We start from the raw sequence: 26619 nt of genomic DNA on the forward strand, positions 1-26619 counted from the left end.
GAATTGCTTGAACTCAGGAGGCGGAGGTTGCAGTGAGCCGAGATCACATCACTGCACTCCAGCCTGGGTGACAGAGCGAGACTCCGTCTCAAAAAAAAAAAAAAAAAAAAAAAAAAGGGCCGGGTGCGGTGGCTCACGCCTGTAATCCTAGCACTTTGGGAGGCTGAGGCAGGTGGATCACTTGAGGCCAGGAGTTCAAGACCAGCCTGGCCAACGTGGTGAAACCCTGCCTCTACTAAAAATACAAAAACTAGCCAGGCGTGGTGGCACGCACCTGTAATCCCAGCTACTTGGGAGGCTGAGGCAGAAGAATCGCTTGAACCCGGCAGGCACAGGTTGCAGTGAGCCAAGATCATGCCACTTTACTCCAGCCTGGGCGAAAGAGCAAGACTCCGTCTCAAAAAAAAAAAAAAAAAAAAAAAAAAAGGGATAGGGATAGGGGCCAGGCATGGTGGTGGCTCACACCTGTAATCCCAGCACTTTGGGAGGCCGAGGTGGGCAGATCACCTGAGGTCAGGAGTCTGAGACCAGCCTGGCCAATACGGTGAAACCCCGTCTCTACTAAAAATACAAAAATTAGCCAGATGTGGTGGCGGGCACCTGTAATCCCAGCTACTCAGGAGGTTGAGACAAGAGAATCGCTGGAACCTGGGAGGCAGAGGTTGCAGTGAGCCAAGATCACACCACTGCACTGCAGCCTGGGCAACAAAGAGCGAAACTCCATCTCAAAAAAAAAAAAAATGGTTTAGGGCCAGGCGTGGTGACTCATACCTGTGATCCCAGCTTTTTGGGAGGTGGAGGCTGGAGGATCGATTGAGCCCAGGAGTTTGAGACCAGCCTGGGCAACATAGGGAGACCCCATTTCTACAAAAAATTAAAAAATTAGCCTGCCATGGTAGCATGCAGATGTAGTCCCAGCTACTTGGGAGGCTGAGGTGGGAGGATGGCTTGAGCCCAGGAATTCCAGATTCCAGACCAGCCTGGGTAACATAGCAAGACCCCATCTCTACAAAAAATAAACAAAAATTAGCCATGCGTGATGGTGCATGCTAGTGGTTCCAGCTACTCTGGAGGCTGAGGTGGGAGAATCACTTGAGACTGGGAGGCAGAGGTTGCAGTGAGTGAAACCACACCATTGCTCTCCAGCCTGGGCCACAGAACAAGATCCTGTCTCAAAAATAAGTAAATAAATAAAATGAGGATAATACCAAGAAAAAAGAATATTCAGAGGTGATCAAGACTATCAAATACCACAGAGGCTGAGGCCTGTAAAGTGGTCAATGCCTCTGGTTGAAGCTTTTTTAACCAGAGCTAGATTAGCAGAAGAATGAGCTGAAGTGGAAGAGAGAAGGAAAGGCTGGGCCCTCCTTCTGCAGATCCTTAAGTGAGCCTCAAGGCCCCGGAGGCCCCAGAGTGACCTAGAACAGACTGGACCATCTCTAAGAAGCAGAGAGCCCTAGTGATCAAACTGCAGCCTGGGAAGCTTGGCACTCTGAGTTCAGATACCAAATTCCCACTTTTGAGCAGGAAAGGGGAAAAAAGTCACTTAACCTCCTCTGGCTTCAGTTTTCTCACCATCAAACGGGAAAAGAACAATAACGTCATTTTGCTGGGCTGGTACTGGGATTAAAATTTTAAGAGTCAGGGGCCGGGCGCGGGGGCTCACGCCTGTAATCCCAGTACTTTGGGAGGTGGAGGCAGGCGGATCACGAGGTCAGGAGTTCGAGACCAGCCTGGCCAACACAGTGAAACCCCATCTCTACTAAAAATACAAAAAAATACACCACACCAGGCGTGGCGGTGGGTGCCTGGAATCCAAACTACTTGGGAAGCTGAGGCAGGAGAATCGCCTGAACCCAGGAGGCAGAGGTTGCAGTGAGCTGAGATCGTGCCATTGCACTCCAGCCCTGGTGACCGTGGGAGACTCCATCTCAAAAAAAAAAAAAAAAAGTCAGGGTCTTGCTCCGTCACCCAGGCTGGAGTGCAGTGGTTCGATCACAGCTCACTGCTGCCTTGACCTCCTAGGCTCAAGGGATCCTCCCACCTTAGCCTCCTGAGTAGCTGGGACTACAAGCATACACCACCATACCCGGCTACCTTTTTAAAAACATTTTTTGTTTTTTGAGATGGAGCCTTGCTCTGTCACCCAGGCTGGAATGCAATCACGCAATCTCGGCTCACTGCAACCTCCGCCTCCTGGATTCAAGCAATTCTTGTGCCTCAGCCGCCCAAGTAGCTGGGACTACAGGCGCGCATGACCACACCCGCCTACTTTCTGTATTTTTAGCAGAGATGGTGTTTCACCATGTTGGCCAGGCTGGTCTCGAACTCCTGACCTCAAGTGATCTGCCCGCCTCGGCCTCCCAAAGTGCTGGGATTACAGGCGTGAATCACCTCGCCTGGCCAAAAAACCTTTTTTTTTTCTTTTGCAGAGATGGAGGTCTTGCTATGTTGCCCAGGCTGGTCTCCACCTCCTGGCCTCCAGTGAACCTCCACCTCAGCCGCCCAAAGTGCTGGGATTACAAGCGTGCACCATCACGCCCAGCTAATTTTATTTGTTGTAGAGATGGGGGTCTCCCTATCTTGTCCAGTCTGGTCTCTACCTCCTGAGCTCAAGCAATCCTCCTGCCTCCCAAAGTGCTGACTCCCAAAGTGCTGGGATTACAGGCTGAGCCACCACACCCAGCTGCATGCCCGATTTTCCAAATGTATCTCTCCTCTTTTTTTCTTTGAGACAGTCTCGTTCTGTCGCCCAGGCTGGAGTGCAGTGGTGCGATCTCGGCTCACTGCAAGCTCCACCTCCCGGGTTCACACCATTCTCCTGCCTCAGCCCCCCGAGTAGCTGGGACTACAGGCGCCCGCCACTACGCCCGGCTAATTTTTTGTTTTTAGTAGAGACGGGGTTTCACCGCGTTAGCCAGGATGGTCTCGTGATCCGCCCGCCTCGGCCTCCCAAAGTGCTGGGATTACAGGCGTGAGCCACCGCGCCCAGCCTTTTTTTCTTTTGATAGGGTCTTGCTCTGTCGCCCAAGCCGAAGTGCAGTGGTGGGGCGATCACGGCTTACTGCACCCTCAACCTCCTGGCCTCCCAAAGCACTGGGACCACAGGCGGGAGCCACCGCCCGGCCAGTTTTTTCAATGTTGAGAGCCCCTGGCCCCTAGATAGGACCCAGCATCCTCACTGCTCTAACCCCTCCCCGCCCCCCAACCCCCGGGCTGGCCCGGACAACCCCTAAGGCGGCCAAGGGCGGGCCCTGAGGAGGCCGGCGCGCGCTTCGGGGCACAGCTTGTGGCGGTGAAGCCGCTCAGGTGGCGGAGGCCTTGGGTGTCTCTAAGCAGGTCGCTAGGCCACAGACCTCGGAGCTCGTCTTGCGTCACTTTTATTTATTTTTTTTGAGACGGCGTCTCGCTCTGTAGCCCAGGCTGGAGTGCAATGGCGCGATCTCGGCTCACTGCAAGCTCCGCCTCCCAGATTCAAGCAATTCTCTGCCTCAGCCTCCCGAGTGGCTGGGATTACAGGCGCCCGCCACCACGCCCGGCTAATTTTTTGTATTTTTAGTAGACACGGGGTTTCACCATGTTGGCCAGGCTGGTCTTGAACTCCTGACCTCGTGATCCACGCGCCTCGGCCTCCCAAAGTGCGGGGATTACAGGCGTGAACCACCGCGCCCGGCTTGGGTCACTTTTCGAGTATACAGCGCCTCCTCTCTCCTTCCTCCCTAGGCCCCCACTGCTCCGACTCGCAGGCCGCAGACAAGACTGAGAGCGCTCCCTTGCTTTCCCGCGCTCGCCTCGGTGCCTACTGCGCCTGCGCGAGCTGTGAGGGTGGGACCCAGAGATACCCGCCCCAACTACGGGCGTGCGCCCTCTGCTGTCGCCTAACGGAACTCCGGGCGCGCGTGCGCACGCACCCCAAGCCCCGCCCTCAGGCTGCCGGCGCGCGAGCGGTTGGCGCCGCTCCTTGCCTTCCCTCTCCTATAGTGGGGCGGGGCCGGGCCGCCCGAGTCGGGGGTGGAAGGCGGGGGCCACATAATGCCACGCCCCCGCCTCGTCCCCATTTGAAGCCCCACGACTCTTCACTGCTGGTCAATCAGAGCCCGTGCTCTCCCTAGTGCCGGCCAATGGGAGGTGCGCTCGGGCTGCTTCCGGCTCCGCGCTCCGCTCGCCCCCTCCAAAGGTCTCCCCGCGACTGGCGGGACGCAGGGGCGGGCGTCGGCCGCGGTGACGCGCAGCGGGACTGGAGCCAATAGGGGGCGGGCTCAGTGCTGATGGACGGTGCTGGTAGCCAGTGGAGAGGCGCTGGCCGCACTTCCCGTCGGGGAGAGAGTGTAATATGGCGAAGACCTACGATTACCTGTTCAAGCTGCTGCTGATCGGGGACTCGGGGGTGGGGAAGACCTGTGTCCTGTTCCGCTTCTCCGAGGACGCCTTCAACTCCACTTTTATCTCCACCATAGGTAGCGGGACCGGGGAGTGGCTGGGGGCGCCGGAGGCCCGGGCTGGGCGCGCCCCTGAGGGGCTGGGGCTGAGGGATCTACAGGGCTGGACGGGCCGAGGGCGCTGAGAGGGTCGAGGGGGCCTAAAGGGAGAAGAGCAGTCGCCTGCACCGCCGTTCGGGGGTTCCTGGGCCATGGTGGGGGAGACCAGGTGCCCATTTTGCAGATGGGGAGACTGAGGCTCGGACCCTCAGCCCGCTCGTTAGGGCGTGTTATGTCTTGGGCTGGGGTCTTCGCGCCGTCCTCTCGATCTGTCCTAGCAGCAGCCCTCGAAGCGGTTCTTTTGAGGCTCCTGCCTTACAGAAGTGGAAACTGAGTCATGGGGAATTGGCCATGGGAAAAAGACAGTGGATCTCAGCTTAATGAGCATTTACTATATGCCAAGTGCTTCACGTGCATTTTCACACTCTCCAGTTCTGGGTGTTAAGTGCTGTTATGAGCCCGTCTCACAGATGAGGAATTTGAGGCTCAGGGAGGGCATGGAACTTGCCCAAGGCCACACAGTCTGTAGGTGGTGAGAATGGGATTTGATGGAATTTGAACCTGGCTGTGTCTCAACCCAAAACTTCAGGCTTAGCTCTCCTAGAGAGATGCCACTGCACACTCCCAGCTGATGACAAGCTCAGCTAATGCACCTTGGAGCCGGGACTCTAACCCACACCATTCCTGCTCTTTTCTCTGGAGCGTTCAGAGGTTGAGCCCCTCTCCCTGACCATGCTTCCCCTCATAAGTGTATTTTCCTCTAGAAGGAATGATAAGAGGAGTCAGGACCTTTTCCCTGCCCACCTTTCATCCTGCTCCAGGAATGACAGCAATGGCAAGTGACAGCACTGCCTGCCCTGGGACCTGTCATCCCCAAGAAGATGCAAGATAAAAGCCTCAGCGAGAAACTAAATCAGCCACTGCCACAGACAGCCTTGACTTCCCTATCAAAGGGCCCAAGACTTCGGCTGTCACTTTAGAACAGCTTTTCCCGTAGGGCCAGCCCACATTGTGGTTGAACAGAATTGGCTTGTTGCATCTCAGTTGTGACGTCCACAGAAGTGGAGCTGACCTCTCTCAGTGCCACAAAAGCAGTCCTGGCCCACAGTGAAAAGTTTTGACCTGGGAGTAACACCGATCTGAGTGGCTTGTGAGCTCTGTAGCCCTGCTAGGGATGGGGAAAGTGGGGGAACGGTCACTAAGTCCAGGAGTTTATTCCGACTCAAGAAAACCTAGGGAATGGCCTTTGCTTTACTGTGTCAGTTCAACAGAATCATGTTATCTCCCTGAACCCCACGATAATGTGCTAATTCTATTCTTGCCCCCCCTCCAGGAGCTGTGCTTTATTTATTTTATTTTATTTTTTGAGACGGAGTCTAGCCCTTTTGCCCAGGCTGGAATCCAGCGGCGCGATCTCAGGTCACTACAACCTCCGCCTCCCGGGTTCAAGCAATTCTCCTGCCTCAGCCTCCCTAGTAGCTGGGATTATAGGCACCCACCACCACGTCCAGCTAATTTTTGTATTTTTAGTAGATACAGGATTTCACTGTGTTGGTCAGGCTGGTCTCAAACTCCTGACCTTGTGATCTGCCCGCCTTGGCATCCCAAAGTGCTGGAATTACAAGCATGAGCCACCGCACCCAGCGGAGCTGTGCTTTATAAAACAGTTATATGCCAGATGTAAAATAGAGAGAATTGACTGGAAATCATTACGTCTGGTTTCCAGTTGTTGTTTGCCCTTGAATGTGCACTACCCCTCTCTCAGCCCTGCTGTCTTTAGAGCAGGAGTGACACTGTCTGCCCAGCCTAGTGCCCTGGTGGTTGAGGATTAGAATTAGACAATAAGGGGTTGTCACCACAACCAGAGGCCATCTAGAGGAAGCAAATGAATGGCTCCTGCGGTGACAGCATCCAGCCTCTGAAGACAGATGTTTCTGAATTCTTCCCCCTCCCACACTCCAAGGCCAAACTTTAGGGTAACTCTTGTGCTCCAACCAATCAAGAAGTGGCGTTAATTCAACCTGGGCAACATGGCAAAACCCCATCTCTACAACAAATAAAATAAAATTAGCCAGGCATAGTGGCTCCCCCATGTAGACCCAGCCATTTGGGAGGCCAAGGTGGGAGGATCGATTGAGCCCAGGAGGTCAAGGTGCAGTGAGCTGTGATGGTGTCACTGCACTCCAGCCTGGGCAACAGAGTGAGACCCTGTCTTAAAAAAAAAAAAAAAGAAAGAAAGAAAGAAATGATGTTAATTGTGAGCAGACTGGCTTGCATTCACTGAGATCCCAGTTTCCCAGCCTTCCCCACAAACCCCCCGCTTTTTTTTTTTTTTTGAGACAGTCTCGCTCTGTCACCCAGTCTGGAGTGCAGTGGCATGATCTCGGCTCACTGCAATTTCCGCCTCCCGGCTTCCAGCGATTCTCCTGTCTCAGCCTCCCGTGTAGCTGGGATTACAATCGCCCGCCACCATGCCCAGCTAATTTTTGTATTTTTTTTTTTTTAGTAGAGACAGGGTTTCACCGTGTTGGCCAGGCTGGTCTCGAACTCCTGGCCTCGTGACCGCCCACCTTGGCCTCCCAGAGTGCTGGGATTACAAGCATGAGCTACCACGCCGAGCCCAACCCCCCTCTTTAGAGTTACTGTGAGCTTTAAAGAGGCTGTCTTCCATTTGCAGATGAGGGTGTGACTTGGTGAAAGTTACCTAGCAAGGTGGAGGTGGCACCTGACCCCAAGATCCCTCCCTCCCACCCCTTCATTCCCCTCCTTCCATTTGTAGCCTTCTGTCTTCTAGGAAAGTCTAATTCACCATGACCTTGAAGTTCAGGCCTCATAATTCTTAGGCCTCATAAAGTTTACGCTTCCTAATTAAATTTGGCATGTTAATAAAACCCAGAGGAGTGTGGGGTGGAGTGCTGCTGTGGAGCTTGGCCAATCTAACAGTGCTCCTCAATTTTGTGTGTCCCTGTACACGTGTGACAGGAAGTGGGGAATGTTTTAGGAAGCCTAGGCACACTGGGCTGTCTAGTCCTGAAGCAGAATCACCTTAATGCTTAAAGGTGATTCCATAAATTAGCCATACGTGGTGGTGCTTGCCTGTATTCCCAGCTACTCGGGAGGCTGAGGCAGGAGAATCACTTGAATCCAGGAGGCAGAGGTTGCAGTGAACCAAGATTGTGCCACTGCACTCCAGCCTGGGCAACAGAGCAAAACTCTGTCTCCAAAAAAAAAGCAATTCTATATTGGCTGAGTGTACCTCTGGGTTTTATTTTAGACAAGGATTAGTGGCTGTTCATTTTCTGCCACTCAATCCTTAACATTTTGCCAAAAGTTACATTTCACCAAAGCCTATTCTCAGAAGCCCCATCGATCATTTGTGGTGTGAACTTGGCCCTGTAGCTCCCTGGAATGGGTTCTCATCAGCCTGGCTCGGCGCCACTGCCTCCTCAGGGGCCCATTGATTCCTCCAGTGAGAGGGTTGGCATTTGAGAAAGTGCTTTGTGAACCGCTCAACACCGCATAGACCCTGTTGCGCTTTAATACTTTGATCCAGCCATATTTTGCCCGTGTCTTCTGTGGGCCAGGCAGCCGCTTTGGCAAGAGGGCTGCAGAGAGGACGCAGGTGAGTCAAGGTGCGTGCAGGACTGGGGTACCAGCTTCTAGCAAATGCGTATTCAGCCCCTGTGTGTTCAGTCACTGGAGGTAATAGCAGTGGATGAGACTTGTCAGGTCCCTGCCCCAGGGAGCTTACGTTTGAGAGGGCGAAAGTCCAGTGCTGGGGCTGGCTGGATGGAATTAGCATCCCCACCCTGGGTTCAGAGAGGCCCAGCCAGGCCTGGGCCTTAAGTCTTCTCCGGCAGGAATTTGAACAAACTCCTGGTGGCAAAGGCTGGGTCTGGCTGTTTCTCATCCACATGGGCCATTGTGATCTGCAAGTGTTATGCCCAGGTCCATGCAGCAGATACATAAATGTATGTCAGCTATGTTAATAAATAGGTAAAGGGAGAACTGATGAGGATGGTTAGAAAGGCTCCCCTGAGGAGGGAACTTGAATGGGAACCTGAACAAAGGGATAGCCAGGTAGCCACAGAAGAAAGAACTTTCCAGGGCAGGGAACAGCAAACATCAAAGCCCCGAGTCAGGAGCATGCTTGGAATGTTGAGGAAATCACTGTGTGGATGGTGTGGCCGGAGAGAGCAGGTCATGAGCCAGAGTGCTGAGAGGTGACCAGGTTAGGCAGGACCTTGACACACACGGGCAGCTGTTTCCACTTTATTCGAGGGAAGGGGGCAGGGACCCCCTGAAAGAGGCTTTAAAAAAAAATAGCTTTATGAGATAGAATTCGCATACAGTTCACCCATTTGCAGTGTACAATTCAGTGGCTTTGGGTACATTCACAGAGTTCCACAACCATCACCACAGGCAATTTGGGAACATTTTTATTATGCCAAAAAGACACCAACCCAAGGCCAGGCACGCACGGTGGCACAGTGGCTCACACCTGTAATCCCAGTACTTTGGGAGGCTGAGGTGGGCAGATCACGAGGTCAAGAGATCGAGAACAGCCTGGCCAACATGGTGAAACCCTGTCTCTACTAAAAATAGAAAAATTAGCTGGGCATGATGGCGCATGCCTGCAGTCCCAGCTACTTGGGAGGCTGTGGCAGGAGAATCACTTGAACCCGGGAGGCAGAGGTTGCAGTGAGCCAAGATGGCACCACTGCACTCCAGCCTAGCCAAGATCGCACCACAGCACTCCAGCCTGGTGACAGAGAAACTCCGTCTCAAAAAAAAAAAAAAAGATACTAACCCTTCCAGTTTCCCCATGTCCCCCCCAGCCCCAGACAACTGCTAATCAGCTTTCTGTTTCTATGGATGAGCCTATGCTGGACATGTCTGTTAATGGAATCTCACACTAAGTGACCTTTAATGTCTGGCTTCTCTCAGCATCCTGTCTTCAAGGTTCATCCACATTGTATAGCATGGATGAGTACTCCGTTCCTTTTTATGACTGAGTCATATTCCGTTGTGTGGTTGGACCATATTTCGTTCATCCATTCATCTGTTGGTGCACATACTAGAAAGTTTGGAGCAGAGGGCCGGGTGCGGTGACTGATGCCTATAATCCCAGCACTTTGGGAGGCTGAGGGAGGCGGATCATTTGAGGTCAGGAGTTTGAGACCAGCCTGGCCAACACGGTGAAACCCCATCTCTACTAAAAACTCAAAATTTGGCCGGGCATTGTGGCAGGCACCTGTAGTCCCAGCTACTCGGGAGGCTGAGGCAGGAGAATCACTTGAACCCGGGAGACAGAGGCTGCAGGGAGCCGAGATCGTGCCACTGCACTCCAGCCTGGGCGACAGAGCGAGACTCCGTCTCAAAAAAAAAAAAGAAAGTTTGGAGCAGAGGTTAGCTGTGTAACATGGTTAGGGTTATATTTTTGAAGGCTGGGGAGGGGACTGAGGAGGAACAGTGGGAGCCTGGGGAACATCAAGGTGGCTGCGAAGTCACCGTGGGGAAAGGGGATGAAAGCAGGAGGTGAGAGACAAGGAGGATGGAGTCAGGAAGGCTTATTAGGAGGTGATCTTCAAGGGGACCTTAAAGGAGGAGAAGTTTGCCCAGCTGACGGGCCAGTGGGACACAGACCACCCACAGAAAAGGAACAGCGTGTACAAAAGCTGGGGGCAGGAGAGAACGTGACCATGTGCATCGATGCATCGTGGGGCCCAAGGCCCTGTGTGCTTGGGGGTCAGCTGCAGGGTGTTGGGGAGCGAGGGACTCAGGCCTGCAGAGGGCTCTGTTGAGACCCACTCTGTACAACTGCCTGCAGAGGGGGAGGCGGGTTCGGCTGGCAGCAAGGGACAAGAGCAGGGCTTGACCACCCACGCCCCCTGGGTTTGCTCTGCACTGCTCCCATCGGCCCTTGGAGAGGGAAAGTATCTCCAAGTGTTTCCAGATCTGAATATTCCGACATCCTGCATGCCCAGTGCCAGGCAGGGTCTCCGTAAGCCACAACAGCTGTCACCAGCATAGGTTGGTGGCGCCCAGCTCAGACCCAACTTGGGAAATGGGCTGACAGTGACGTGCCTTTTTTCTTTTCTCTTTCAGGAATTGACTTTAAAATTAGGACCATAGAGCTTGATGGCAAGAGAATTAAACTGCAGATATGGTAAGAGTCATTGTTCTCTGTCATTCCCTCCACCTGGCGAGGGCTTCAAGCCAGAAGCCCTTGGCCTTCTCCCTCCACCGTCCCTGTGACCTTGGCCTCCATTTCTTGGTGCCCAGTCCTGGCACATGGGGCTTTCTCCAGAAGCTCCTGGAGGTTTATACCCGGCCCAGAGAGCTGTCCTCTGCTGGCTGCAGGGCACCAGGGCCTATAGCATCATAGGCACAAAGCTGCCCAGCCCTGGCTAGCTCAGTGTTCCGCAGTGGGCACCATCTGGGTCTGGGCTTCAGAGTGGGCTGCTTCTGTTGAACGGGAAGAGAGCCCTCTCGGTGCCAGGTGCTGGTGACGCCTGCACGGACTGTGAGATGCCCCAGCCGAGAGTTTCCTTTTGAGCCTCTCAACCCACTCAGAAGCATAAAGGTCGAACTTCACTTCCTCTTTTCTCTCCTGGGGCAGGCCTGGCCTCGCTTCCTAGCATGCAGACCGAAACCCCGAACTGAAATTAAGCCGAGGGCTGGGCCCCTTGTTGAGACCTGTTTCCATTCCTGAGAACTAAGGGTGACTTCCCATGCACATACAATTAGGGAAGTGGGGAGGCACCAAGTCGCCATCACTGGCCTGACTCTAGTTTGCTGAGACTGAGTTCAGGTGGCGGGTATCGTGGGGTCCTGCTCTGCACACATGCCACTTGCATAGAGTCACTGGCCCTGAGCAAAACAAAGAGAAGTCACATTTAAGAGCATGGTGCAACTTCCCTGTCACCCAAACCAGGCAAGTGCCTTTGAGTGGGAGCTGTGTGCCAGGAGATGGGCCACGAAGCCATCCTCCCTCAAGTCTCAAAGTGTGACCGGTCATCCCCACTTGCCAGTTTCAGGGAGCCCCACAGCTACCCTTGACTGCAGGTGCTATTCACCTCTTCTTTTTTTTCTTCTTCTTTTTTTGAGATGGAGTTTTGCTCTTGTCGCCTAGGCTGGAGTGCAATGGCGCGATCTTGTCTCACCGCAACCTCCGCCCCCCGGGTTCAAGGGATTCTCCTGCCTCAGCCTCCCAAGTAGCTGGTATTACAGGCATGCGCCACCACGCCCAACTAATTTTGTATTTTTAATAGAGACGGGGTGTCTCCATGTTGGTCAGGCTGGTCTCAAACTCCCGACCTCAAGTGATCCACCCACCTCGGCCTCCCAAAGTGCTGGGATTACAGGCGTGAGCCACCACGCCCAGCCCTACTGTTCACTTCTTAATCTGACTTTGGGAGTCGGGTAGGTTTAACGTGCAGTCCATCCTGCAGACATTGGTAGTAAGTCAAGCTCTGGCTGCCTTGTAAGTTCCAAGCCATGGAAGTTTCTCCACTTCCAGCACGTTGGTGCCATGTCACCCTTTGTTCCCAAGTCCAAAGTGACGCTGCACCAGCAAGCAGAAGTTTCACTTTCCTCCTGCCTTCCTGCTTCTGCTCTCAGCAATCTCTTCTAAGGACTGTGGTTGAAAAAAAAATGACTGGTTTTTTTTGTTTGTTTGTTTGTTTGAGACAGAGTTTTGCTCTTGTTGCCCAGGCTGGAGTGCAGTGGCACAATTTCGGCTCACTGCAACCTCCGCCTCCTGGGTTCAAGCAATTCTTCTGCCTCAGCCTCCCAAGTAGCTGGGATTACAGGTGCCTGCTACCACGCTTGGCTAATTTTGTATTTTTAGTAGGGACGGGGTTTCGCCATGTTGGCCAGGTTGGCTTCGAACCCCCGAACTCAGGTGATCCACCTGCCTCAGCCTCCCAAAGTGCTGGGATTACAGGCGTGAGCCACTGCACTCGGCAAAAATGACTGTTCTTAACCACTCATGTCTCCTGCTGCTGGTGTCAGAAAGTCAGCTCCAAGCAAGGTGTTTCTGCACAATCCAGACGTATAGAGCCCTCCGGGTCCCGGCAGGGCCGTGGGAGGAACCCTGGGCTTGAAGACAAAAGACCAGAGTCTTGCCCTGGCTCTGCCACCAATCAGTTAGGTCACCCTTAATTTTTTTTTTTTTTTTTTTTTTTTTAGACAAAGTCTCACTCTGTCACCCAGGCTGGAGTGCAGTGGCATGATCTCAGCTCACTGCAACCTCCACTTCCTTGGTTCAAGCAATTCTCGTGCTTCAGCCTCCCGAGTAGCTGGGATTACAGGCACCTGCCACCATGCCTGGCTAACTTTTGTATTTTTAGTAGACAGGGTTTCACCATGTTGGTCAGGCTGATCTCAAACTCCTGACCTCAGGTGATCCACTGGCCTCAGCCTCCCAAAGTGCTGAGATTACAGGAGTGAGCCACCACGCCTGGCTTTTTTTTTTTTTTTTTTTCTGAGAGAGTCTTACTCTGTCACTCATGCTGGAATATAGCGGCACGATCTCAGGTCACTGCAACCTCCACCTCCGGTTCAAGCGATTCTTGTGTCTCGGCCTCCTAAGTAGCTGGGACTACAGATCCATGCCATCATGCCCGCCTAATTTTTTTATTTTTAGTAGAGATGAGGTTTCACTGTGTTGGTCAGGCCGGTCTCGAACTCCTGGCCTCAGGTGATCCACCCGCCTTGGCCTCTTTAAAGTGCTGGGATTACAGATGTAAGCCACTGCACCAGGCCAGTTAGGTTACCTTTTTTTTTTTTTGAGATAGAGTCTTGCTCTGTCACCCAGGCTGGAGTGCAGTGGTTTAATCTCGGCTCACTGCAGCCTCCGCCTCCTGGGTTCCAGCGATTCTCCTGCCTCAGCCTCCCAGGTAGCTGGGATTACAGGCACATGCCACCACGCCTAGCTAATTTTTGTATTTTTTGTAGGGACGGGGTTTCACCATGTTGGCCAGGCTGGTCTCGACCTCCTGACCTCAGGTGGTCCACCTGCCTCGGCCTCCCAAAGTGCTAGGATTACAGATGTGAGCCACTGCGCCCGGCCAGTTAGGTTACCTACCTTTAAACCAAACACTAAGTACCCTTCAAGCCAGGAGCTGGGCTGGGCATGGTTGTATCTTACCCAGGCATCACCTCCCGGGCAATAGGCCCTGTGTTCCTTGTCATGCAGATGAGGAGGGACTTTCCCCATCATTCAAACCAAGATGGCAGGCCTGAAAGTTTTTCCTGAGTCCCAGCCACCCTCAACAGCAAGAGTTATGTTCCTGAGCCACATGACTGGCTCTTCTGTGAACCAGAAACTCCAGGGAGAATTCCCTGGAAGCAAAGGTGCAGAAGAGGAGAAGGCGCATGGGTCAGGGATCCCATCATAGCTCTGCCACATCAAATGACCTTAACCCCTCCAGGCCACAGTGCCTTCCCTGTAGTAATAGGGAGATTAGAAAGTGCTGCCTCAGCAGAAGAAAGTATCACAGCGGCTGACCCGTGAGAAAGCCAGGCATCCCGGGTAGATGCTCCTTGTCTCCTACTGGGGACAGTTATTTTCCTTTAATGTTGCTAATATCCCTTCTCTTCATGTTTAGGGACACGGCCGGTCAGGAACGGTTTCGGACGATCACAACGGCCTACTACAGGGGCGCAATGGTAGGGATTTTTTGTTTGGTTGTTTTTATCTCCTTTTTAAGTCAACATGGGAGCGTCACTGTGCATTGGTTACCGAAGCCTAGATGTTTCTGTGGCGCCTGTGCCCCGAGTCCTCAGGGCTCCTTGGTCCCAAGTTAGTCTTAGGAACAGGCTTTGTGCCCCGGCCTACCCCATGTACATACCTCCCCTTCTGGCTGCAGAGACAATGCAGGGTTTAAATAAAGTGGAAACATAATTCTTGGGGAATGAAGGAAGACACAGGAAGCCAGTTCTTCCAGGTGAGCTCAGTGCGGTCAAAGCCGGCATGCCCTGACTTTTAGGAGCTGTCACATGACCTGCATCTGTCTCTATGGAATTTGCTACCAAAAGCTTGAAGATCTTCCAGGAGCTGACCTGCCCTGGGCTGTCGGCCGTTATATCCGTCACCCAGGCCTGAGGCGGGATGACGTGATGGGAAGACTCACTCATCATCCCTCAAAACATTTCTCAAGCACCTTCTCTGGGCCAGGCCTTAACTAGATGCAGAAGGTGGCCAGGAATGGGACGAGGTCCTGTGTCAGGGGCCCTGTGTGTACATGGCAGGGCATTCAGGGGTGGAGGGAGCAGGAGGTGGAGCCCCTGGACCTGGCCTGAGACCCTGGCTTGCCTACTGAGCTCCATCTCCTGACTTGGAAAATGGAACGGAGCACAGCACTGTGTCTCAGGCTGTGCTGAGGATAAATGGCTGCCTCTCCCCATTCCCAGGTCCCTCTGCTCCCCACTCTTTCCTCGGCATACCCCATCATTTAATTGCTCAGGCAGCTGCCTGTTTCCACGATGAGGGCAGTGCCACATCCTGGTCCCTGCCATCTGCCTGGCCCCAGGGAACCTGCTGGGTCTGCAGTAGTTGCTCAGGAAAGACTCGTGGAGGGTGGAGATGAATGGAGGCATTATGTGTTTAGAGCATCCCACGCGGCATCCGAAACCTCATGGAAACCCACTCGTGTGGGTTGCAGCCTTAGTGTGCCTCAGTAAAATTAATGTATTTCTTTCCCCCCACCTCACAGTGCTCTGGTGGAGGGTGGGCAGGCAGCCTCAGGGCACTGGGGTCTTGGGGAGCTTCAGCCTCTGGAGAAAACTGTGTGACCTGGGGCCTGTCCCGATCTTCTCTGGGCCCAAATAGCCACCTTCCACCCTGCCCTGATCACCAAGCCCTCCCCTGCATCAGGCAGTGGGCCCAGGTCTTAGCTCAGATTATCTCATTGCATTTTGGCTGTGAACCTCTTTGTGCAGGCGCCATTGTCATCCCTGTTTTATAACAAAGAACCTGAGGTTTGGCCCGGTGGCCTGCCCTGCCGAAGTTCACTCAGCAGGTAAATGGCTAGGCTGGGCTGGGCTGTTTGTCTCTAGCACCCACATCCTCAACCAGCACCAAGATGATTGTGGCTTTCCATCCCCTAGACCCAGGCCAACCTGAACAGATGCCACCACTGGCTGCATGTGGCTATTTGAATTTACCCAATGAACGCTGAAAATCCAGCCAGGCTCAGTGGCTGATGCCTGTAATCCCAGCACTTTGGGAGGCCGAGGCCGGTAGATCTCTTGAGGTCAGGAGTTGGAGACCAGCCTGGCCACGTGGTGAAATTCCATCTCTACTAAAAATACAAAAATTAGCTGGGCGTGGTGGCGGATGCCTGTAATCCCAGCTACTCAGGAGGGTGAGGCAGGAGAATCGCTTAGACCCGGGAGCCGGAGGTTGCGGTGAGCCGAGGTTGCACCACTGCACTCCAGTCTGGGCAGCAGAACAAGAATCCGTCACTTAACTACTTAATTAATTAATTAATTAATTTTAAAAAACATTGAAAATCCAGCTCCTTGGGTCAAAGCAGCTATGTTTCTGATGCCCTAGAGCCTTGTGTAGCCAATAGCAGTCATATGGGACAGTGCCACCATTGCAGCTGTGTCCTCATCTCTGTCAGCATGCTCCTAGACCCTTGGGCCTCAAAATCCCAAGTTTGGGAAGCATTGGATGCCTAGAGACCCATTGTGAGGTTTGCCCAGACGGGGGCCTGGAAAATAGTTACTTGGAGCCCTGAGGGGCGTTTCCAGGAAAACCTGGAATAGGATGGCTGGCTCAGTGTTTTCCAGGTGCTTCTGCTTGATTCTAAGAGAGACCTCTACCCACTGCCCCACTAACGTCCGGGTTCTCTCCCCTCAGCTCCCTGAAATAGGTACAATCCAGGAATTTGAGTCTTGGGCACATGTCGCCAACTTAGTGGTGAAGGCAGGAATCCTGGGCCTTCAGAGGGTCCGGTCCCCGGATAAAGGGCCCCACGCCCCCTGTCCCTGACCATGTCACAGTCACAGGGTGTGCCCACCGTGGCTGGGGCATGGCAGACATCATGGGCCACTGCAGCCTTGAGGTTCTTCGCCATGGTTGCGGCTGACTGTGAGGCCATTATTCATGTCCCCGAATTCCCAGGGGGATTTGGGGTTGCAGTGACTTTCTTGCCCCATCTGTGTCATTTTGTCCCACACTCTTGCACCCTCACCTGTCTCACCATTACCACATGGCCCGTGTCCTTATTCTGCAAACTTGGATGGCCCCAGACAACTTGGCCAGCAACAGAAGTCATCAGTACCCTCAGGTGCCACAGATGCAGGGCTGGGCCTGGGGAGCAGGTAGCGAGGAGGAAGGAAGAAAGCCAGGCCTGGACGTGAGCAGGCCATGTGCCTTGGAGCCCAGTATGCCCGGCAACAAAGGGGGACTTGTGATGGCACTGCAGGCTGGCCCACTGTGGACACTCCACAAGGACATCGAGAACCACACACAGACCGTCAGAGGGTGGCCCCCACATGTGGGTTCTGGGGCTGAAAAAGGCCCAGGGACATTGCTGAGAGGATAGGTGTCATCAGCGCTTTTGGAATTAGCCCTCCCCCTGCCGGGCTTGAATCTTAAAGGTCACGTCTCTGTGCCTCAGTTTCCCCTTGCATCACATGGGCATGTTTGCCCTTGTCCACTGACCCAGGCTGAGGCAGGGCTGCCCCGAAGCTCTTTCAGGACCCACGCGCCATCTCCCAGTTGCTCACGTCTAGGTTAGGGAACTGCAAGGGCCTTGGCGCTCTCGGCTCCATCTTCACACAGCCGGTTCCCTCTGTGGTGGGGTCACTGGAAGTTGTGTGGATGTCGGGTCAGGACTCCCTGGGCTCGGTTGTGCCTGGGAGGTGGCTCAGGCAGAGCGTGGGGTGAGCAAGGGGTGAAGAGGAGGCCGATTGCAGGGGAGGGTCAGCGTGAGGGGAGTGCTGCTGGCAGTGGACCTGTGGAGCAGCTCCCACCGTCAGGCTGCACCACCCCGTGGGCCATGAGGGGAGCCAGCCGGGCTTGTCAGCGAGGGCGTGGCAGGGGCTGGCCTGTGAGGCAGAAGGGTCACCTCAGCGGCCCGGCGGGGCAGGACAAGGCTGGTGCCATAACCCAGCAGAAGGAAGGGCCACAGGGATGGAGGGGAGGGGGCTGGCTTCCGGGGCTCCACAGAGGTGGGGAGGGTGGCAGCTAATGGGCCTGGCTGTGCAGTGGGTGCTGGGCTCCCCACCACTGTTCTCTGGTGCCGCTGAGGCCTCCCTTCCAGAGCCTGCAGCCGATCAGGCACCTGTGTCTTCTCTGCCCACGCAGGGCATCATGCTGGTCTACGACATCACCAACGAGAAGTCCTTCGACAACATCCGGAACTGGATTCGCAACATTGAGGAGGTGAGGCCCGCCGGCTCCTCCCACTGTCCCTGCTTCAGTCCTTGTCCCGGAGCCCTCTGGTTTACTCATGAGAAGGGCAAGGTGCAGAGACACATACAGGCCACTTGCCAACAGCCTCCTAGTCAGGGACATGGTGGGAGCAGGGACTGAGATGCAGTCAGCCGGCCCCAGGGACCACACACTGGCCTGGCCCCACCCCAGAGCCCCTCGGAACCCATCCCTCCAGCTAGGCTGTTGGATCTGGCCAGTGTTATGGTCATAAGAGAAAGGATATCCAAGCTTGTGGTCATCGTGAGTGTTGGGTGCTTTCTAGATAAGGAAGGGTCTAGCACAGGTGTGACCCTTATAGTTGGAGGGTGTGGTGAGCAGGCGTCAGTTGTACTTTGAGCTATATCGGAGCAGGGCGTGACCTGGTACAAACGACCTGTGCTCAGACCTTGAACCATAGAGGGGTGAGAAGGAGGCCAACCCCTCCTCCCCTCCCAAAGCCAGCATCTTCATCTTCCTGCTCCCCGAAGAGCTGACCTCACCCCCAAAGCCTTCCTGGCTGCCGGCACCTGCAGCTTTCTATAACTAACCAGGTGGGGCTTCAGGTCGGAGGCACAGCCAGAGAACTTTTCCTATCTATAAAGCCACAGCAAAAGGGCATATCACTGTCCACCCAGGACTCATGGACCTCCCAGGCCAGGCCAAGAGGCCACCCCATCGTTTATGAGTCATTGCACTGGGCTCACCTCCCCAGTGACCCTGAGAGGGCTGTGCTGCCGAATTTGCCAGTGCAGGGCTGCACCCCAGCTGGGAAAGCTGTCTTCATCTGTGGAGAGGAGGAAAGCCTGGTCTTTGTGAAAAGTCTCTGTTTCTGGCCAGTGGGCAGGAGCCACCTTCTGGTTCATGGGAAGTGAGGCAGGGAGTGGCGCAGTAGGTTCCAGAGACCAAGTCTGAGCTGGTGGAAGAAGACAGCAGTTTCCAGTGTCCCCGTCCTCCAAGAAGCGTGGTCCCCTCCATGGGGACCTGGGGAGGCTTGACGAAGGAGCTGCCTTTGGGTATGAGGGCAGAGTTTGGGCAACGTCACACAGTGTGGTGAAGTGTCTGCGGCTGGTGACTGCCCCGAGTTGCAACCACCTTAGGCACGGCCTGTTTTTGGAGCCCAAAAAGAGCTGAAATGTCAGGGCCAGGCGTGGTGGCTCACGCCTGTAATCCCAGCACTTTGGGAGGCCAAGGCAGGTAGATCACCGGAGGTCAGAAGTTCGAGACCAGCCTGGCCAACATGGTGAAACTCTGTCTCTACTAAAAATACAAAAAATTAGCCTGGTATGGTGGCAGATGCCTGTAATCTCAGCTATTCGGGAGGTTGAGGATCGCTTGAACCTGGAGGTGGAGGTTGCAGTGAGCCGAGATCATGCCACTACACTCCAGCCTGGGAGACAGAACGAGACTCCATCTCAAAAAAACAAAAAAAAAAAGTGTCAGAGCAGAAGGTCAACAGCTGGGGCCTCTTGCGGAGGACCAGGGAGGGAGGGAGGAAAGCAAAGGTGGGGGGTAAATATCTCAGCCTCACTCACCTCCCATAGGCTAGACCTGCCCAGCAGCCCAGGTGCGGGAGCCTGATTGATATTGCCATAGAAGCTGCCAGAAAGCATTTCAGAAAATGTGCATTTGCTTAGAGTAGCAGCTAGAACCCTGGCCCCAGCCCTGGCATTGGCTGTTGGCCTCTCTGAGCTTCAGCTTGTTCCTTAGACCAGGCTGTACCTAGCCGTCCTGACCCCACCGCTCTGATTTGTGGGGACAGGCTGTGTGTTGGCAAAGGCACCTGGCCTGTGTCATCCGGTCTGATCCCCCGTCTGTCCCCCTCCCTCTCAGCACGCCTCTGCAGACGTCGAAAAGATGATACTCGGGAACAAGTGTGATGTGAATGACAAGAGACAAGTTTCCAAGGAACGAGGAGAAAAGGTGGGCATGGTGGCACAAGGGGCAGAGGGCCTCAGGGTCTTGGGGTTCTTGTGCGGAGGCCTTCCCCTGTCCCTCCTCTGCCCCAGGGACCTGGGACGAGCTGGTCACCCCAGTGGGGCACGTGCCTGTGATGGCAGAAGCACACACCCAGCCGGGGCTTCTTGGGTGCACTCCGCGGGCATCTCATCAAAACCTACCATGGCGTCGCTCCAGGCTTTCAAGACCACAGGAGCGGGAAACAGAGCCATGGTTTGATCCCAGCAGGTCCCCGCCACCCTCCCATCTCAGCTGCCATCCGCAGCACTCTATGCCCTGTGCGGCCCTGTGGAGGGGCATTCGCTATAGAATCGAGGGAGCGATCCAGGAAGTCACGCCCACAGCCCCAGCCCCGTTGCTGCTCCCTCTTGGCGCCGGCCCTGCCTTCAGCTCCTGTTTTGGGCAAGCTCAGATGCGCCCAGCAGCTGGTGTGCTCATGCATGTGCCTCCCTCTCTCACAGCTGGCCCTCGACTATGGAATCAAGTTCATGGAGACCAGCGCGAAGGCCAACATCAACGTGGAAAATGTGAGTCCCGGGCCCTGCTGGGAGACACGGGGCCTGCAGGATTGGCCCCTTCAGGCTGAAGGGGGAGCTGGCGTCCTCCGAGGAGGTCCTGCCAGAGGGACCAGCCTTAGGCTCAGGGCTGCCAGTCAGTCCTCTGAGGGACATTTCCTGGGCAGTGCCATGTGCCAGGCACAGGCAGCCCCTGGGAATGTGCCATCAGCAGGGACAGGCCCCACAAAGGGCACCTAGGACGCATCTCACAGGCTCTTGGGCAGCCCTGGGGAATAGGCACAGTTTTACAGGTGAGGAAACTAAGGCTCAGAAAGACCCAGCTCTGTGTTTACCCTCTCAGCCACACCACTTAACCCTGGAGAGGCCCCTGTCAAAAGCCCAGACACAGCAGGGAGCCCTGATGGGACCCGGGCCCATGCCGCCCTCCCCTCTCCACGGGGCGACCCCAGCCCTGCGGCCGATCCTGTGATGTTTCCCCATCCTAGTCATGTTTCCAAAGCGGATCTTCCATATCACTCCCGACCTAAAGTCTCTATGCTGACGTGAAAACAAAGGCTAGACTCCTCACCTGGCATGGAAAGCCCTCCTTCACCAGCTACAGCTGGTGTTTGCCACCCAGGGCTCGGGCCTTGCCCTCCCCAGGCCACCTGGGCTGCTCCCTTCTCCAATACATCACTGCATTTCCCTCCTGTGTGCCCCCTTTTCTGCCTGCCGGGTTCCCTTTTCTAGTCAGGGCCCGGCCCAGGGGGCCTCTTCCCAAGAACACCTTCGGCCTCCCCTGGGCCTTCCTCTGCACCCCAAGCCACTCTCCTCTCCAGAACCTACCATATCATGGGGATGTATGTTGGGATCACGCCTCCCGCCATCTGTGTATGTCCCCTCCTCAAGGCTGTGACAGCAGCTCAAGCCTTGGCTGTGCTGGGAGATGAACCTGCTCCCGCTCCCAGCCCTGCGAGGCAAGGACTCTGAGTGAAGCTTGTTTGGCCACAGAGCTGCTTGCCTTTTTCCCTGACCATCAGAAGGGAGGCCAGAGCTGACAGAACCTAGGAGTCAGAGACAAAGAACTGGGCACTCCTTCTAGATCCTTCTGGATTGGTCAGTTAATTGCTGGGTGCCTTTGGACAAGTCACTTGGCCTCTCTGAGCCTCAGTTTCCTCTCTGGCCAACTGAGTGTCGCCCCATCTCACAGGGCTTAGGGGGCGTGGCGCATGCGTAAAGTCCCGTCAATGCTAAGGTGCTCTGCAGAAGTGAGAGTTGATATCGGAGAGTAAGGGTGGTTGGGAGGCAGAGGGAGCCGGGAAAGGACAGGAGCTGGGGCCGGACAGGCCAGATGAACCCACTGCCAGAGGCGGGCATCAAAGGGCCAAATGGGAGGCCCACGCCTAGGAAGCTGTCCCGCCACACCTGCTGTACACAGGTGGCTGAGGCCTCGGGGTCCTGCCATCCCGAGGACTCACAATGTGCTTATTCCACAGGCATTTTTCACTCTCGCCAGAGACATCAAAGCAAAAATGGACAAAAAATTGGTGAGTGTGTGTCCTTCCTAGATCCCCGAGTGGATCTCTGGGATCCAGCCATTGTCGTTAGCAGCAGTGACATGACGTGCCCTAGATCCTGCTTTTTAGGGCCCAGCCAGACCCCATGGGACATTGCTGGGAAAGGGGGAAGAGTTTGCAGGTGTGGCTGGGGCATCAGCATCAGACAGTGCCGGCCTGGGGATGCTGCCCAAGCAGACAAGGCCGTGCCTGGTGAATCCCCAGGCTAGCAGGGGGCACACGGCCCTTTCCATTCCACTGAAGAGAAGGGCCAGAAAGACAACACGGTGTGCAAGGACAGAGAGCCACGTCTTGGAGAAAAGCTTCCTAGGTTGCTTGGGCAGGGCCAGGGCTGGTGTCTGATAACTGCTGGCTCATCGTCTTGACAAGCATGGCAGATCAAGAACCTGCCCCCGCTCCACCCCAGCCCCAGATGCTACAAGTTGTGACAGCTCTGAGACCTTCATTGTGTCCCAGGGTTCTCTGAGGCCTCCAGGGAAGTCTGCATGAATCCCTACCCATCTACCCTCTCATTCGTTTCTTGCTTTTTTTGTTTGCCACATTAGCGATTTCCTAGTCCACTGCGCTCAGTATCAAATGGTGCTTTCTTGACGGAATCAAACACTTCCCTGTACTTTGGGGGCATTTAGTGCCTAAACACCGTAGTGACCGTTCCTCCCTCGCCCTGGTTCCAGCAACTGCCCTTTCCCGGCCATGTTACATTGGTTGTCCAATCAGGGAGCACACGGCGCTCTATTTGTGGGTTAAGTCTGGTCACTCGAGAATGCACATAAAATACGAAATGCCGTTCAAGTTTTACATCTGATGTAAGCAAATCCGTTTTGTAATTCTAAGATGCGGTGAGTTGAACAATGAGGCATGCGATTGATTTAATAGCAGCTCTTTGGCCATTAAATCAAAATGGGAAACAGTTCATGGAAACCAGTGCACTGACCAACAATAATTTGGGATTTTCTTGTAATTTTTTTTCCTCAGTATAGTGGTCAAGGTTTGATTCTTTTTTCTTTTAGTTTTTTTTATTAGTTAAAAAAGAGATTTTTTTTTTTTAGTCTCGCTTTGCCACCTAGGCTGGAGTGCAATGGCACCATCACAGCTCACTGCAGCCTTCGACTCCTGGGCTCAAGCAATCCTCCCACCTCAGCCTCCCAAGTAGTTGTGGCTATAAGCACACGCCACCATGCCTGGCTAATTTTTTTTCTTTTCTTTTTCTTTTTTTTGAGGAGTCTCGCTCTGTTGCCCAGGCTAGAGTGCAATGGTGCAATCCCTGCTCACTGCAACCTCTGCCTCCCGGGTTCAAGCGGTTCTTCTGACTCAACCTCCCGAGTACTTGGGATTACAGGCACATGCCACCACGCCCAGCTAATTTTTGTATTTTTAGTAGAGACGAGGCTTCACCATGTTGGTCAGACTGGTCTTGAACTCCTGACCTCAGGTGATCCACCCGCCTCGGCCTCCCAAAGTGTTGGGATTACAGGTTTGAGCCACCCCTCCTGGCCATTTTTTCTTTTTTAAGAGGCAGGATCTCACTTGTTACCCAGGCTGGTCTCAAACTCCTGGGCTCAAGCAGTTCTTCTGCCTCAGCCTCCCAAAGTGCTGGGAAGGGTATGATGGGGTGGGTGGATAAGTGAGAGAGTGGTTGGAAGGGGTGGTATATAGCAGATGGAAAATAGATCTGTTTTTGAAAAACGAATTATCAGTTGTAAGAGAATTGGATGGATGGATAGAAGATAATGGATGGATGGTTGATTGAAAGGGAATAAATTGATGGTTGATTTGTTGGAAGGAGATGGCTGGATAGGTAGATGATTGGTTTGTTGGTTGGTTGGAAGGGGATGGATGAATGGTTGGTTGGAAGGAGGTGGTTGCTTGGAAGGGGATGGATGGATGGTTGATTGGTCAGAAGGGGTGGTTAGAAGGAGATGGTTAGTTGGAAGAGGGTGGATGGGGGGAAGGAGATGGATGGGTGGATGGATGGCTGGAAAGGGATGGATGGATGGTTGGTTGGTTGGATGAGGTGGTTAGAAGGGGATGGATGGTTGGTTGGTTGGAAGGGGATGGATGGTTGGAAGAAGATGGATGGTTGGAAAGGGATGGATGAGTGGATGGTTCTTGGTTGGAAGGGATGGATGGTTGGTTGATTGGTTTGTTGGTTGGAAGCAGGTGGATAGATGGATGGAAGGGAATGGGTGAGTGGATGGATGGATGGTTGAAAGGGTATAGATGGATGGTTGGTTGGTTGGATGGTTGGAAGGGGACAGCTGGATGGACTGGCAGATGATGGATGGATGGTTTGATGGCTGACTGGTTGGTTGGATGGTTGGAATGGGAACGGATGGATGACCTGGCAGATGATGGATGGATGGTTGGATGGCTCGTTGGTTAGTTGGTTAGTTTGGTTGGTTTGATTGGTTTGATTGGTTTGGTTGTTTGATTGGTTGGTTGGTTGGTTGGTTGGATGGTTGGATGGATGGTTAGGTGGATGGCTGGTTGATTGTGAGACGTAGTGCTGATGCTCAGTGATAACCTCAGAAAACCTCTTGTGATTTCAGGAAGGCAACAGCCCCCAGGGGAGCAACCAGGGAGTCAAAATCACACCGGACCAGCAGAAGAGGAGCAGCTTTTTCCGATGTGTTCTTCTGTGAGGAACACCGCCTTACTCTGAGCCTCGCTCGGCCCAGCTGACTGTGCCTGTTCTGAGTGAGCCCCTCACTCAGCCGGGGCCCTCCCACCTCCAACGCCCCGCCCATGCCGTGGCCACCGGGCCCACGGCCACCAGAATGCAATTGAGAAATCGTTTATTTTAGTAACTGTCTGATCTTTTTCAACTTTGGAGATGGAATAAGTTAAAAATTTGCTATTTTTCCTGTAATGTCTGCTGAACGGGCCCACCCACACGTTGTATATCCAGAGAGAGAGAGTCAAGGTGCGACCGTCGACCATAGCCAGTGTCAGGCCTCTGCCTCTGGGCCTTTGCTTTGTGGCCTCACTGCAACACAAAGCTCCACCAGGAGGTTGGTTCATGTTCCCCACCACGGAAGCGAGGTCCCAGAAGGCCAGTGGTGGTTCCAGGAGCAACAGGTCCCAAACCCTGAGCAAGGCAACCGATTGCCAGGCCCGGGAAGCATCACCCAGGAGATTTGGCACCCACTTCCACCTCTTCTCTCAGTTTTGGACAAGTGACCATTTTGTCCCCTCACTCTTCTTTTTTAACTGTTAAACCAAAGGAAAGCACAAATGAGGGAAATCCTGTGTAAAGCGTTGAGAAGGAAAGAAGCCTGGAGCAGCCTCTCCTGTCCACAGCCAGAGGTTAGGTCCGCAGGCCCGTCTGCGGTCCCCATCAAGCATCAAAGGGACGCTGTGTGTGCTATAAGTGACCCCGAAAACAACCACAGCCGTCACATGGTCCTCCTGAAGTTGGAGCACCCTCCTCTCAGCACCAAAATGGCCCCCACTCCTTCGTGTCCTCCCGCTGTCTCCAAATTGGACGTTCTTTCTAGCTGAGATTTTAATTTTTCCACATCTGTAGTGCCATGAAGCGATTCTGTCTTTGACTTCCAATGGCAAACCTGGGTGATCGGGAACAAGCACGTTGTACCCTTGGCTGGACATGGCCAAGACACGAGGCATTCCACGGCGGCAGGCTGACCGCATAGCAGTCTGGCTTGATTTTCAGCCGTCATCATTGGGTTCTGTTTTGACAGCTCTGCTGTCCCACAGGGACTATGATTGGGACCAGGTCAACCAAGCCAGAGGGGTGTCACCAGCCTTTTCTTTTTTTCTTTCTTTTTTTTTTTTTCTCCTTAAGCTGCTGTCGATCCAAACCATTGGCATCATCGTTTCTTTTGAATTAAAACCAACATGTCAGCAATAGTCTGCTCTCCCCGGGAATCTCTAACATGCTCTGTTTACATCGATAAATGCACTTAAGGAAAACAAACAAATTAAAGCTCATCTTAAAGTCCAAGGATTTTTATGTCCACATTTTCCCTGTAGGCCACACGGACATGGCTAGGTGCTGGGGGTGGGTCTGGACAAGATGGTAGAGCCCATGGGTTACCCCATCGAGCAGCCACCTCAGAGGAGATACCACCCATCATCAAAAGACTAAATTGGGAAAAGAAGCCTCCTGGCTTGGTGCAGTGGCTCACACCTGTAATCCCAGCACTCTGGGAGGCCAAGGCGGGCTGATCACTTGAGCTCAGGTGTTCGAGACCAGCCTGGCCAACATGGTGAAACCCCATCTCTACTAAAAATACAAAATTTAAAAAAAGCCAGGCATGGTGGCACGTACCTGTGGTCCCAGCTACTCTGGAGGCTGAGGCAGGAAGATCACTTGAGTCAGGAGGTTGAGGTGGCAGTGATCTGAGATCGTACCACTGCACTCTAACCTGAGCGACAGAGTAACAACCTGTCTCAAAAAAAAAAGAACCCAGCCCTTCCCACCTGCAGCCACAGCCCTACCTCCACCCCTCCTTTGCAGGAAAATGGAAAGGTGGTCTCTCCCTGCTGTTTACTCCTCTGCTTGACCTGCTCAGCCAACATCAGCCCCATCATGCCACCAAAACTGTCTTGCCTTGGTCCCCAGTGGTACCCATCTGGCCAAGTTGAGTCCTTGCTTCTGCACCCCTCAGCTCTCAGGAGCACTCCATCCTCCCCAAGAGCCTGCGTCACCTGGCTTC

General features: G+C 54.0%; 1 protein-coding gene across 1 annotated transcript; it reads left to right on the forward strand.

Annotated features, from left to right (window-relative positions):
* The first annotated feature begins 4320 nt into the window (after nt 1-4320).
* On the forward strand, nt 4321-25901 carry RAB8A (RAB8A, member RAS oncogene family). Its single transcript, NM_001133531.1, is given in 8 exon segments — nt 4321-4457; nt 10587-10647; nt 14093-14153; nt 17803-17880; nt 19741-19830; nt 20328-20393; nt 21860-21910; nt 24490-25901. Coding segments are annotated over 8 exon segments (624 nt in total). The 5' UTR covers nt 4321-4333; the 3' UTR covers nt 24583-25901.
* Nucleotides 25902-26619: the final 718 nt, after the last annotated feature.

The sequence above is a fragment of the Pongo abelii genome, chromosome 20 (assembly GCF_028885655.2).
Source record: "Pongo abelii isolate AG06213 chromosome 20, NHGRI_mPonAbe1-v2.0_pri, whole genome shotgun sequence".
Classification (NCBI taxonomy): Eukaryota; Metazoa; Chordata; class Mammalia; order Primates; family Hominidae; genus Pongo; species Pongo abelii.